Source organism: Oncorhynchus kisutch, linkage group LG14, assembly GCF_002021735.2.
Source record: "Oncorhynchus kisutch isolate 150728-3 linkage group LG14, Okis_V2, whole genome shotgun sequence".
NCBI classification, from domain to species: Eukaryota; Metazoa; Chordata; class Actinopteri; order Salmoniformes; family Salmonidae; genus Oncorhynchus; species Oncorhynchus kisutch.
The window spans coordinates 27,806,700-27,821,309 of record NC_034187.2 but is presented as its reverse complement, the minus strand read 5'-3'; the positions used below and the strand labels follow the sequence as shown (position 1 = coordinate 27,821,309).

The 14,610-nt window shown below is 42.1% G+C and overlaps 1 protein-coding gene and 1 long non-coding RNA gene across 2 annotated transcripts in view; one reads left to right on the top strand and one right to left on the bottom strand.

The window, feature by feature from the left end:
- Positions 1–6,234, bottom strand: part of LOC109903183 (intraflagellar transport protein 43 homolog A) — a 29,132-nt gene extending 22,898 nt beyond the window's left edge. Inside the window, exons 1-2 of the mRNA XM_020499827.2 lie at positions 6,080–6,234; positions 5,676–5,780 (exon numbers count right to left, since the gene is read on the bottom strand). Of these exons, the coding sequence (XP_020355416.1) occupies positions 5,676–5,780; positions 6,080–6,124 (150 nt within the window). The 5' untranslated portion in view covers positions 6,125–6,234. The remainder of the gene's footprint in view (positions 1–5,675; positions 5,781–6,079) is intronic.
- LOC116353355 (uncharacterized) lies at positions 5,707–8,179 on the top strand. Its single transcript, XR_004202735.1, has 4 exons — positions 5,707–5,996; positions 6,143–6,217; positions 7,024–7,186; positions 7,688–8,179. It is a non-coding gene; the product is annotated as an uncharacterized LOC116353355 (long non-coding RNA).
- The last annotated feature ends 6,431 nt before the right edge of the window (positions 8,180–14,610 follow it).

Sequence of the window (14,610 nt, the reverse complement as noted above, 5' to 3'; positions counted from 1 at the left end):
TGTAAAACTGAAAAGTGGTGCGTGCATATGTATTCACCCCCTTTGCTATGAAGCCCCTAAATAAGATCTGGTGCAACCAATTACCTTCAGAAGTCACATAATTAGTTAAATGAAGTCCAACCGTGTGCAATCTAAGTGTCACACGTTATCTCAGTATATACACCCGTTCTGAAAGGCCCCAGTCTGCCACACCACTAAGCAAGTCATGAAGACCAAGGAGCTCTCCAAACAGGTCAGGGACAAAGTTGTGGAGAAGTACAGATCTGGGTTGGGTTATACAAAAAATATCAGAAACTTTGAACATCCCACGGAGCACCATTAAATCCATTATAAAAAAAATTGAAAGAATATGGCACCACAACAAAACTGCCAAGAGAGGGCCGCCCACCAACACTCATGGACCAGGCAAGGAGGGCATTAATCAGAGGCGCAACAAAGAGACCAAAGATAACCCTGAAGGAGCTGCAAAGCTCCACAGCGGAGATTGGAGAATCTGTCCATAGGACCACTTTAAGCCGTACACTCGACAGAGCTGGGTTTTAGGGAAGATTGGTCAGAAAAAAGCCATTGCTTAAAGAAAAAAAATGTGCAAGCACGTTTGGTGTTCGCCACAAGGCATGTGGGAAACTCCCCAAACATATGGAAGAAGGTACTTTGGTCAGATGAGACTAAAATTGAGCTTTTTGGCCATGAAGGAAAATGCTATGTCTGGTGCAAACCCAACACCTCTCATCACCCCGAGAACATCATCCCCACAGTGAAGCATGGTGGTGGCAGCATCAAGCTGTGGAGATGTTTCTATCGCAGCCAGAAACCTGCTCCTTTTGCTCTCTGTTCCAAACGTAATAGACGACCAGTTCTGATAGTCTTTAGCTGTACCCTTATCCTACTCCTCCTCTGTTCCTCTGGTGATGTAGAGGTTTTTTATTTTACCTTTATTTAAACTAGGCAAGTCAGTTAAGAACAAATTCTTATTTTCAATGACGGCCTAGGAACAGTGGGTTAACTGCCTGTTCAGGGGCAGAACGACAGATTTGTACCTTGTCAGCTCGGGGTTTTAACTTGAAACCTTCCGGTTACTAGTCCAACGCTCTAACCACTAGGCTACCCTGCCGCCCCATATAATCCAGGCCCCGCAGTGCCTAGCTCTCATTTGTTGACTTCTGTAACCGTAAAAGCCTTGGTTTCATGCATGTTAACATTAGAAGCCTCCTCCCTAAGTTTGTTTTAGTCACTGCTTTAGCACACTCTGCCAACCCGGATGTCCTTGCCGTGTCTGTATTCTGGATTAGGAAGACCACCAAAAACCCTGAAATGTCCATCCCTAACTATAAAATTTTCTGACTCATTGCCTGCATCCGTAACTGGTCTGCGGTCAAACGACCACCTCTCATCACTGTCAAATGCTCCCTAAAACACTTCGGCGAGCAGGCCTTTCTAATTGACCTGGCCCAGGTATCCTGGAAGGATATTTACCTCATCCCGTCAGTAGAGGATACCTGGTTATTCTTTAAAAGTGCCTTCCTCACCATCTTCAATAAGCATGTCCCATTCAAAAAAATGTAGGACAAGGAACAGATATAGCCCTTGGTTCTCTCCAGACCTGACTGCCTTTGACCAGCACAAAAACATCCTGTGTCGTTCTGCATTAGCATAGAATAGCCCCTGTGATATGCAACTTTTCAGGGGAGTTAGGAACCAATATACACAGGCAGTTGGGAATGCTAAGGCTAGCTTTTTCAAGCAGAAATGTGCATCCTGTAGCACAAACTCAACTGAGGCTAGGAAACACTGTCACCACCGATAAATCCACTATAATTGAGAATTTCAAGAAACATTTTTCTACGGCTGGCCATGCTTTACACCTGGCTACCTCTACCCCAGTCAACAGCCCTGCACCCCCCACAGCAACTCACCCAAGACTCCCCCATTTCTCCTTCACCCAAATCCAGATAGCTGGTGTTCTGAAAGAGCTACAAAATCTTGACCCCTACAAATCAGCCGTGCTAGACAATCTGGATTCTCTCTTACTAAAATTATCTGCCGAAAATGTTGCAACCCCTATTACTAGCCTGTTCAACCTCTTTTTCGTATCGTCTGAGATTACCAAAGATTGGAAAGCTGCCGCAGTCATTCCCCTCTTCAAAAGGTGCAGACACTCTAGACCCAAACTGCTACAGACCTATATCCATCCTACCCTGCCTTTCTATGGTCTTCGAAAGCCAAGTTAACAAAACAGATTACCAACCATTTCGAATCCCACCATACCTTCCCCGCTATGCAATCTGGTTTCAGAGCTGGTCACGGGTGCACATCAGCCACACTCAAGGTCCTAAACGATATCATAACCGCCATCGATAAGAGACATTAGTGTGCAGCCGTATTCATCGACCTGGCCAAGGCTTTCTACTCTGTCAATCACCACATTCTTATCGGCAGACTCAACAGCCTTGGTTTCTCAAATGATTGCCTCATCTGCTTTACCAACTACTTCTCTGATAGAGTTCCGTGTGTCAAATCGGAGGGCCTGTTGTCCGGACCTCTGGCAGACAGTCTCTATGGGGGTGCCACAGGGTTCAATTCTCAGGTCGACTCTTCTCTGTATCCATCAATGATGTCGCTCTTGCTGCTGGTGATTCTCTGATTCACCTCTACGCAGATGACACCATTCTGTATACCTCTGGCCCTTCTTTGGACACTGTGTTAACTTATTATGGTATATGGGACGGTTGTGTCCCTCTTGGGCAAAAAACAGGGGAAATGCAGCGCGGCAAATTTTACAAAATCAAACTTTCATTAAATCACACATGTAAGATACTCAATTAAAGCTACACTAGTTGTGAATCCAGCCAACATGTCAGATTTTTAAAAGGCTTTTCGGAGAAAGCATAAGAAGCTATTATCTGATGACAGCACAATAGTAAACAGAGGGTAGCATATTTCAACCCTGCAGGCGCTTACACAAAACATCAAAATAAAATATAAAACATGCATTACCTTTGACGAGCTTCTTTCGTTGGCACTCCAATATGTCCCATAAACATCACAATTGGTCCTTTTGTTCGATTAATTCCGTCCATATATATCCAAATGTCCATTTATTTGACGTGTTTGATCCAGAAAAATCACTCATGCTGCCAAACACACCCTCGTAAAACTGACTATCCTACCGATCCTCAACTTCGGCAATGTCATTTACAAAATAGCCTCCAACACTTTACTCTACAAATTGGATGCAGTCTATCACAGTGCCATCCGTTTTGTCCCCAAAGCCCCATATACTACCCACCACTGCGAACTGTGCGCTCTCGTTGGCTGGCCCTCACTTCATACTCGTCGCCAAACCCACTGGCTCCAGGTCATCTACAAGTCTCTGCTAGGTAAAGCCCCGCCGTAACTCAGCTCACTGGTCACCATAGCAGCACGCGTCCAGCAGGTATAGCTCACTGGTCACCCCCAAAGCCAATTCCTCCTTTGGCCGCCTTTCCTTCAAGTTCTCTGCTGCCAACGACTGGAACGTGCTGCAAAAGTCACTGAAGCTGGAGACTCATATTTCCCTCATTAGCTTTAACCACCAGCTGTCAGAGCAGCTCACAGATCTGTGTTGTTGTATGTGTCAAAGTGCTTTGCTTTATCTTGGCCTGGTCGCAGTTGTAAATGAGAACTTGTTCTCAACTAGCCTACCTGGTTAAATAAAGGAGAAAAAAAAAAGAAAACTAAAAAAAGTTTTTCATCGGCAGGAACTGGGAAACTGGTCATAATTGAAGGAATGATGGATGGCGTTAAATACAGGGAAATTCTTGAGGGAAACCTGTTTCAGTCTTCCAGAGATTTGAGACTTGGACGGAGGTTCACCTTCCAGCAGGACAATGATCCTAAGAATACTGCTAAAGCAACACTCGAGTGGTTTCAGGGGAACATTTAAATGTCTTGGAATGGCCTAGTCAAAGCCCAGATCTCAATCTAATTGAGAATCTGTGGTATGACTTAAAGATTGCGGAACCAGCGGAACCCATCCAACTTGAAGTAGCTGGAGCAGTTTTTCCTTGAAGAATGGGCAAAAATCCCAGTGGCTAGATGTGCCAAGCTTATAAAGACATACCCCCAAGAGACTTGCAGCTGTAATTGCTGCAAAAGGTGGCTCTACAAAGTATTGACTTTGGGGGGGTGAATAGTTATGCACGCTCAATTTCTTGTTTGTTTCACTATAAAAAATATTTTGCACCTTCAAAGTGGTAGTCAGGTTGTGCAAATCAAAAGATACAAACACCCCAAAAATTCATTTTAATTCCAGGTTGTAAGGCAACAAAATAGGAAAAATTCCAAGGGGGGTGAATACTTTCACAAGCCACTGTATCAGACAGACATACTACGGGTATGACAAAACATTTATTTTTACTGCTCTAATTATGTTGGTAACCAGTTTATAATAGCAATAAGGCACCTCTTGGGTTTGTGGTATATGGCCAATATACCATGGCTAAGGGCTGTGTCTCCACGAACCTTAGCCGTGGTATATTGAACATATACCACACATATACCACACCTCCTCAGGCCTTATTGCTTAATGATCACTTCTCACAATGGTGCTTGTTTAGTAGATCAAAGCTGATTCAATGTTTTGCAAGATTACATAATGATTCATTAGCGTTTTACATTACAGAACCGAATATAATACCATAGCATAGTAGGCCTACAACGTTACTGTTACACTAAAAACATTGTTAGCTGAAGATGAATGGTCCCAAAAAAAGATAATGCGCCAAAACTCAGAGTGTGCCACTCAGCAGGATATATGCTTTGATTGAAACTAAATACAAGAAAGGCTAATAGCTTGTTAACACCATGTGCTCTAATTCGCTCACGAAACCGTAATTCAAGAAGACCTAAATGCACATTCCCATGAAACTGGGAATACGAAGAATGAAGAATTATCATTCATGATTGACAGTGATGATGGCCTATTTTGAAACGAGGTAGCATATGCCTAATTTGGTGTTTGAGAGTATTAACTTTTTTTTTTGACAATACTGTATGTGTGAACATATGCAGATGTTGCAATTGGAGGATCCATTTTATAGATATTATATAATGATAGGCTATTCAATTGGCTACATCTGTTGGTACAAACTGAGGAAATTATGACATCACTTACTTTTTTTTTGCGCTCCCTCGTCTAAAAATAATAATAGCACTATACCACTGTGCAGGATCCACTTCAAACTCATTTTACATAAAAGTAGCAGTATCCAAAGGAACAACTGTACTCTAATATGCCTACATCTATAAAGCAGTACACCCCTTGAACACAACATGAAGTAACTTAATACCACAGTGTGAGGTACCCAGTGACAGCTGAGTTAGTATGTAGAATGCCTACATTCAAATCATATGTAATGTGTATGGATTCAATCTATGAGGGTACAGTATATGTTCTTGTGGTATAAAGTTACTCTGTAGGGTTATAAAATGAATACTGCCAAGCCATATCATTACTTAAGTGTCCTCATACAATACCTCTTCCTCTTCCTTGGTTCATGCATAAGAAATGATTCACATGTATTTAGGTGAGGTGTATGCAGTGACGTTAATGGCCATGACAAGTAATATATGATATTTGGTTTTAGGTAAATAAAACATTACAAGCAACACTGATAATCATAAATCATAGCTACCTCTCCCATCGACGTAGAAGAAGAGGATTTTCTGACGTGTCGAGACTCCTCCATTGAAGATGTTTGCTCTGCAGCCTGGCGAGCCCGTCGACCTAACTTTGCAACCTGAGTGAATATCATAATTAGAGTCACTAAAAGTTATCATAAAATGACATGAACACGGTCGTAACTCTGAAGCATTAGTTGAATATTCACTTTATCACACAATTGCTGTAAAGCGGTGTTTAGTTAGCTGGATGGCAATGCTAACGCGTTAGCTAGCTAAGTAGCTGCCTGGAAAAGGCTGCCTCGACAAGAGAGAAACCATAATTCAAGTACAAGGTTTGCAATGACATTCTAAACATTACTAACGTTACTTATTATGTAAAGACTCTGTGTATAAGTTGAAATCGTAAATCACTTACATTCTTTACAACTCCACTGTCTCCGAGTTGAAGATTATCGTCCATTTCCCCGTGCGTTTACAGATGGAGCTACTTCCTGGGGACCAGGAGCGTCACACCGCAACCATCTCCATGGTGACACCAATCAGGGGGAGTGGCGTAAGTAGTCCATGCTCGAGTGGCAGGGAGCGTGACGTTAGAGGCAAGCCAAAATTATATGGAGCTACATCCAAAACTTTCAAAAACTCTGATCTGGTAGATGCTGAGGCTACCCATCATTGGGTAGAAGTGGCCAATAGACAGAGACACATCAGACAAAATGTCATTATAACCCTACCTACAGACGCCTCATTAGCATAACAGTGATAGGGGGTATTTCTACTCCTGTGTAACTTCGGATTACCTATAGTATAACTTTTATTTGACTTTTGAGGACATTTTCTGTAGCCTACATCTAGGCTGGAAACATATTTTTTAATATATATAAAACTAGTTAATTGCCTCTGCCATGGAGCCCAGTTTCATAATAATACCTTATCTCCCTGCTACTTGCCAAAGTTTTTTAGGGACTTTTTCACACCTATTAGTTTTATTGAGCACCGTGGCAACAACTCTTATTCTGAAAATTATATTTCCAGCCCATTGTTCTGCATCACAATCCCAGTTTTGCAGTTGCTTCACAAATCCCCTAGCAACTGCACTAGATGCCAGTGGTGGAAAAAAGTACATAATTGTCATACATGAGTAAAAGTAAAGACACCTTAATAGAAAATTACTCAATTAATAGAAAATTACTCAAGTAACAGTGAAAGTGAAGGTTACAGAAACACCCAGATCCTAAACTGCCCTTTGTGGTGGAGGTGGCCACTTCAGAATTGGGCATAGGGGCCGTCATGTCCCTATGTCAGGGTAACCCACAGGAATTGTATCCATGTGCATACTACTAAAAAAACGGTCTCCTGCAGAGAGGAACTATGATGTCATCGATTGGGAGCTTTTGGTGGTGGTTTGCATTAGAGGGGTGGAGACACTGGCTGGAAGGCACCAAGGACCCATTTCTCATCCTCACGACCATCGGAACCTGAAGTACATACGGACAGCGAGGCGGCTGAATCCACGCCAATAAAGGTGAGCCCATTTCTTCACTAGATTCGACTTCACCTTGTCATATCGCCCAGGTTCAAGGAACACCAAAGCCGATGCCCTGTCCAGTCTCTACAATTCGGGAGAAGTTCCTGTCCTGAGTGCACCAATTATACCGCCCTCCCGAGTGGTTGCCCCCACGCTTTGGGACATAGATGTGGACATTCACTAGGCTATGGGGATAAGGAATGGGCTGTTGACCTGGGCGCAAACATCTCTCGTCGCTGGACACCCAGGTATCACCCGCACATCGCTCGATATGTCAACACCTGCTCCGTATATGGCCAAACTAAATCTTCCTGGCATGCTCCAGCAGGGAAACTCCTTCCCCTTCCCGTGCCTCAGCGGCTTGGGTCTCATCTGTCCATTGATTTCGTCACTGATCTACCCTCTTCTGATGGTTTCACTACTATCATGGTTGTTGTGGACAGATTCTCTAAATCCTGATGTTTTATCCCTTTCTCTGGTCTCCCTACCGCTCTGCAGGTCGCTGAGGCACTGTTCCAGCAGGTCTTCCGGCACTATGGCCTTCCGGTCCCCTGGCTGGTGCCGTCCCCTGCGACACCCCTGGATATCAATGGGAACCTTGCCTATGTCGTCAGGTCCCTCCTGGACTCCCAACGTTATGAGGGTTGGCTCCAGAACCTGGTGGACTGGGAGGGGTATGGTCCAGAGGAGAGTTGATCCCAACATCGTCCTGGATTTCCACCTCCTCCGTCCGGACCGGCCCACTCATCACCCTCGTGGCCGTCCCCCTGGCCAGTGTCGTCCTTCGGCTAGAACCGTGCGTCAGGCGGGGGATACTGTCACACCTACTCCTGCTTTCCCGCTCCAACACTCGACGCACACCTGCTCCCCATTGTTACGCACACCTGGACTTCAATTATCATCCTGATTTCTCTCCCTTTATTTAGGCCTCAGTAGCCTTCAGGAAGTATTGGTTATGATATTCTTCATGTTTTTTATTATTAAACTCACCTTCTGCACCTGCTTCCTGACTCCCTGCGTATTGAACCATTTTCCTGTCCTGCTAGTCATTCAAAATGTAACTAGTACTTTTGGGTGTAAGGGAAAATGTATGGAGTAAAAAGTACATTATTTTCTTTAGGAATGTGGTGAAGTAAAAGTTGTCAAAAATATAAATATAAAATAGAAATACTTTGGTACAGATACCCCCAAAAATGACTTAAGTAGTACTTTAAAGTACTTTGTACACTGCTAGGCCCCACACTGCTAGGCCCCACTGCTAGGCCCCATGTTGGAAGACCAGAGGCAGTAGGTAGTATGCCTCCAATCGTCCACATTGCTGGCTGCTTTCTGCTACCATTGGAAACTTCGGGAAGATTATTATTCTTTTTTTCTAAGGACCAAGAAAACAGAGGCAGTGGGAGAACCTATTCAAGTAAGTAAATATTTTTATTTATTTTGTATTATTAGCTACCTTGCTACAGAAACTTAGTGTGCACTGTGCAGGCTAACTCAAATGAGCTGCCAACATAATGTTCGCTACTGTAGTTAGCCAACTTTACACCCTTCCAAAAATGTACCATGGTACTACTATGGTATTTTCATTCATAGCATGGTACTACTATGGTACTTTCACTTATACCATGGCATAGTCTGAATCATGGAAGTGTACCATGGTTTTAGCCTTGAACTATGATGGTACTACCATGGTTCTGCCATTGTACCTAAATATTACCATGGTATGGTATCATTTATACCATTGTCACGATCGTCATAATGATTGGACCAAGGCGCAGCGTGCGTAGAGTTCCACATATTTTAATTAATAGAAATTCACCAAACAAAACAAACAAGCACAAACGAAACGTGAAGCTACTGGTGTGCACACAGACAAATACGTAAATGAATCAATATAATACCAACCAACCTCTTGACCTTGGGGGGTTGATTTACTTAAAGCATTATACTGCAATTGTACTATGGTAAAGCACACTTAATAAAGATGGTACCATATGATAATTTGTTGTACAATTTATCATAATTGTGCATTACTATGGTAGAATGTATAATACAGGTTAAAATAATGGTTTTTCCATGATCCACATATACACCATTCTATAAAAAAAATGTTTTTAAAGTATTTAGTCAGCCACCAATTGTGCAAGTTCTCCCACTTAAAAAGATGAGAGAGGTCTGTAATTTTCATCATAGGTACACTTCAACTATGACAGACAAAATGAGGAAAAAAATCCAGAAAATCACATTGTAGCATTTTTAATGAATTTATTTGCAAATTTATGGTGGAAAATAAGTATTTGGTCAATAACAAAAGTTTATCTTAAAACTTTGTTAAATACCCTACAATGTGATTTTCTGGATTTTTTCCCTCATTTTTTCTGTCATAGTCTGTCATAGTTGAACAGAACCCTGGTCTCTGTTTATTTCCTAGCAAGTTAAGTTATACTATGTTATACTATGTACTGAGAGGTCTTTTTCACAATACTTACTGTATTGATTTACAGTGCCTTCGGGAAGTATTCAGACCCTTTGACACTTAAATATTTGCAACTTTGTTACACAACACAATGCCACAGATGTCTCAAGTTTTGAGGGAGCGTGCAATTGTCATGCAGATGGCAGGAATGTCCACCAGTGCTGTTGCCAGAGAATTGAATGTTCTTTCTCTACCATAAACCGCCTACAATATTGTTTTAGAGAATTTGTCAATAGGTCCAAACGGCCTCACAATAGCAGACCATGTGGTGGTGATTGGCTGGGCCTGGCCTCCCAGCGGGTGTGTCTGGGAGCCACTGACTTCACACACCATTGTTACTTCGATATAGTGTACTTTATTTAATAAATATGTTTGTAATTTCTTTATCTCTGCGTTGTCTCCCTCTTTGTTACGCGATATGAGCTGGTTCGTAACACAAGTAATGTGAAATTCATAGATTAGAGCCTAATGAATTTATTTCAATTGACTGATTTCCTTATATAAACTGTACTGAGTTACAATCCTTGAAATTGTTTCATGTTGCATTAATATTTTTGTTCAGAATACATTTTAAATGCAAATGCAAAATGATAGATAGTTAAAGCTGTGTGCAGTAGCTAGATTCAACACAGCTACATGTAGCTACATGGCTGGTCGCCTAAATAAAAATCTGCCTGCCCTGAAAACCATCACTGCAACATGAGGGATGCTATCTCCTTTTGGAGGAGCGGAAGTGAACACTGGAATCCAAAGAACTTCTGGTGCGTTTGAAAACGAGCCATTCTGTTGCGGCTGTCAACAGCTACATCTATGCTAATGTAACCGGTACTGTACCGGTACCTTTCTGCGTTGTGTTCTGGTGAGGTGTAGGTAGAAGACAAGGCTCTGGACACAATTCTGCCAGTTGTCTCTCTTTTAATGACTGCATGAAATGGATACAAATACAAGGTAAAGGTTAATACTGCCTTCGGGACTCCCATCCACAAGTATATTTGCCTCTCCTCATCATGCTCTGAGCAAAAATCCCGTTGATGACATCACAGCATTTGCACAATTTAGAAAAGAAATACAATAAAACATTGTATTTACTGCATGACAAACACCCTTCTACAGTGTGCAAGCGTAGAGTGGTTTGTACCGTAACACACCTGCAGTATTTCCTGTAAGAGTAACCTTGGTTAGGTGGGTGCTGCGGTCTTACTGTTGTCTGAGTGTTCTGCGTTAGCACACGATCAAGTAGGCTTATCAAGGTTTGCATGCACTTTCCCTCAGTTTGATGAGCGGGTGTGACAAGTTTTAATTTTTTTATTTCACCTTTATTTATCCAGGTAGGCCAGTTGAGAACAAGTTCTCAAATACAACTGCGACCTGGCCAAGATAAATCAAAGCAGTGCGACACAAACAACAACACAGAGCAAACAAACAAACATACAGTCAATAATTCAATAGAAAAAGTCTATATTAAACAGTGTGTGCAAATTAGGTAGGATAAGGGAGGTAAGGCAATAAATAGGCCATAGTGGCAAAATAATTACAATGTCAAAATTAAACACTGGAGTGAGAGATGACAAGTATCTCACTCTGGCTAGGAGACACTGGACAGGTTGTCACTTCATCTTCAAGTACAGCCATCTGGATATGTGTCTCACAGCAGCATGGCTCTTTGGCCTGGTCAACATTCAGGCTTCCATTTCAGACTGATACTCCTCTAGACGTTCTTGTATCTCAGCTGCCGTCCACCTATCAGCTGTTTTGAACTTTTAAAACCTTAGAAAGAGAAGGATCTGGGCAGTATTTCACAAACATCATCGTTACCTCTTGGCTGGAGTCCTCAATGTTCTGACCCTATCTCCTCAAACACTCATCAGCCACATCTACTGCCTTGCTCAGAAGGATCCAGCACTCCATGGCATTTTCTCCTAGTATGGGCAAAGTGTTATAAAAATCATGAAGAGGCATAGATGAATATGTTCCCTCACTGAAATGCTGTCTCATTATATCTATTATCACTTTAGAGTTAACGTGAGGTTTCAGAGATGTTTTGCTGCGGAGTGTTATCTTTACGACGTCTCTAGCTCTCCCCATAAGCTTGGACATGACCTCCTGTGACTGTTCTATGACCGGCACGCCCATTTTCCTCAGGTAAGCTTCGATGAGCTCCCCCCATTAATGTACTGAGTACTTGTCAGACCCCTCCCCTCTGAAACATGGAGGTTCTCTCATGTCAGACTGCATGACCAACTTCACACCAGATAAATTAAGGGAAGGTGTGTCAGTCAATGTCTAGCCTGCACTGGAGCTCTGAGCATGTGCTCCTCTATCCTCCTTCCCCTCACCTTCCTTCCTAATTTGAGCTGATATAGACTGTCCTATCTGATGAGCGAGTTGTGTGATAAGATTTCCCAAGTCAGGATTGGCCACCTCTGAACAATCTGAGGGGGTGTCACTAGGCATAATTACAGGAGCTGAAGGTGTGTTGTTAGGCGCCTGAGTAGAGCAAAAATGTTGTGAATCTACATCATCTATAGTTCTAGCTGGGGTCTGAGGCAACTTCCTGAAAAACATCCCTCTCCCAAGACCCAGTTCAAGCTCATTACTGGAAACACAGTCTCCTTTTCCAACAATATAAGTCATATTCACTATATGATACACAAATAAATGGATGAGTAATTAAATTAAATATACAGTTGAAGTCAGAAGTTTACATACACTTAGGTTGTAGTCATTAAAACTCGTTTTTTAACCACTCCACAAATGTATTGTTAACAAACTATAGTTTTGGCAAGTCAATTAGGACATCTACTTTGTGCATTACACAAGTAATTTTTTCAACAATTGTTTACAGACAGATTATTTCACTTATAATTCACTGTGTCACAATTCCAGTGGGTCAGAAGTTTAAATACACTAAGTTGACTGTGCCTTTAAACAGCTTGGAAAATTCCAGAAAATTATGTCACGGCTTTAGAAGCTTCTGATAGGCTAATGGACATTATTTGATTCAATTGGAGGTGTACCTGTGGATGTATTTCAAGGCCGACCCTCAAACTCTGTGTCTCTTTGCTTGACATCATGAGAAAATCAAAAGAAATCAGCCAAGACCTCAGAAAGAAATTGTAAACCTCCACAATTCTAGTTCATCATTGGGAGCAATTTCCAAATGCCTGAAGGTACCACGTTCATCTGTACAAACAATAGTACGCAAGTATTAACACCATGGGACCAGGCAGCTGTCATACCACTCAGGAAGGAGACGGATTCTGTCTCCTAGAGATGAACGTACTTTGGTGCGAAAAGTGCAAATCAATCCCAGAACAACAGCAAGGGACCTTGTGAAGATGCTGGAGGAAACAGGTACAAAAGTATCAATATACACAGTAAAACGAGTCATATATCGACATAACCTGAATGGCTGCTCAGCAAGGAAGAAGCCACTGCTCCAAAACCAAAGCCAGACTACAGTTTGCAACTTCAAATGACGACAAAGATCATACTTTTTGGAGAAATGTCCTCTAGTCTGATGAAACAAAAATAGAACTGTTTGTCCATAATGACCATAGTTGTGTTTGGAGGAAAAATGGGGAGGCTTGCAAGCCAAAGAACACCATCCCAACCGTGAAGCATGGGGGTGGCAGCATCATGTTGTGGGGGTGCGTTGCTGCAGGAGGGACTGCTGCACTTCACAAAATAGATGGCATCATGAGGGGGAAAATTATGTGGATATATTGAAGGAACATTTCAAGACCTCAGTCAGGAAGTTAAAGCTTGGTTGCAAATGGGTCTTCCAAATGGACAATGACCCCAAGCATACTTCCAAAGTTGTGGCAAAATGGCTTAAGGACAACAAAGTCAAGGTACAAAACCCTGACCTCAATCCTATAGAAAAATTGTGGGCAGAACTGAAAATGTGTGTGCGAGCAAGGAGGCCTACACACCTGACTCGGTTACACCAGCTCTGTCAGGAGGAATGGGCCAAAATTCACCCAACTTATTGTGGGAAGCTTGTGGAAGGCTACCTGAAACGTTTGACCCAAGTTAAACAATTTAAAGGCAATGCTACCAAATACTAATTGAGTGTATGTAAACTTCTGACCCATTGGGAATGTGATGAAAGAAATAAAAGCTGAAATAAATCCTTCTCACTACTATAATTCTTAATTTCACATTCTTAAAATGAAGTGGTGATCCTAACTGTCCTAAAACAGGGAATTCTTACTAGGATTAAATGTAAGTAATTGTGAAAAATTGAGTTTAAATTTATTTGGCTAAGGTGTATGTAAACTTCCGACTTCAACTGTAGCTAATGAACTGATTTCCAGTCCCAAAGAGAGAACTATGACAATACAAAAACTCAATTACAACGAAATATAAAATGTTATATCACTTGAGAATAATGAAGCAAGTCTTGGTCTAATGTCTATGCTTCTAATCTCAGATACAGAGACCTGAGAAAATTGCTTAACCTTGTGTGGATGAAGGTCCCAAAGAAAGCATCAAGTCCTAGAGAGACTGAAGGGTATATCGCCATGCGTTATATATGCATGGTGAACCTTGCTTCTAGAGATCTGGCTAATGGTTGTGCAGGTTTCTCTTCCACCCCATCCCTGACATTCTGCTTATTGGTCTAGGATAACAGTACTTTAGGTCTCAGGGTGGGTGACCTCACCACACGATGGCTACTAGGGCATTCTCACTTTGTCTTTCCTTGATTATCTCCTCACCTGTATTGTATTGGAGGAGAAAATACAAGATCTCTCCCCTCTGACCTTCTTCTCCAATGGGTTTTTAGAAGAATATGAGGAGAGGAATCAAGGAAGGATGAATTGAGAAAGTGACTAGCACTCCCCTGTCAACTAGTTCACGTGTGCAACACACTCACCCCTCTGCTACACTAACTGACCTCCTTCTCCTCATCAACCTCGGCACACTCACCCTTTGGCTACACTCA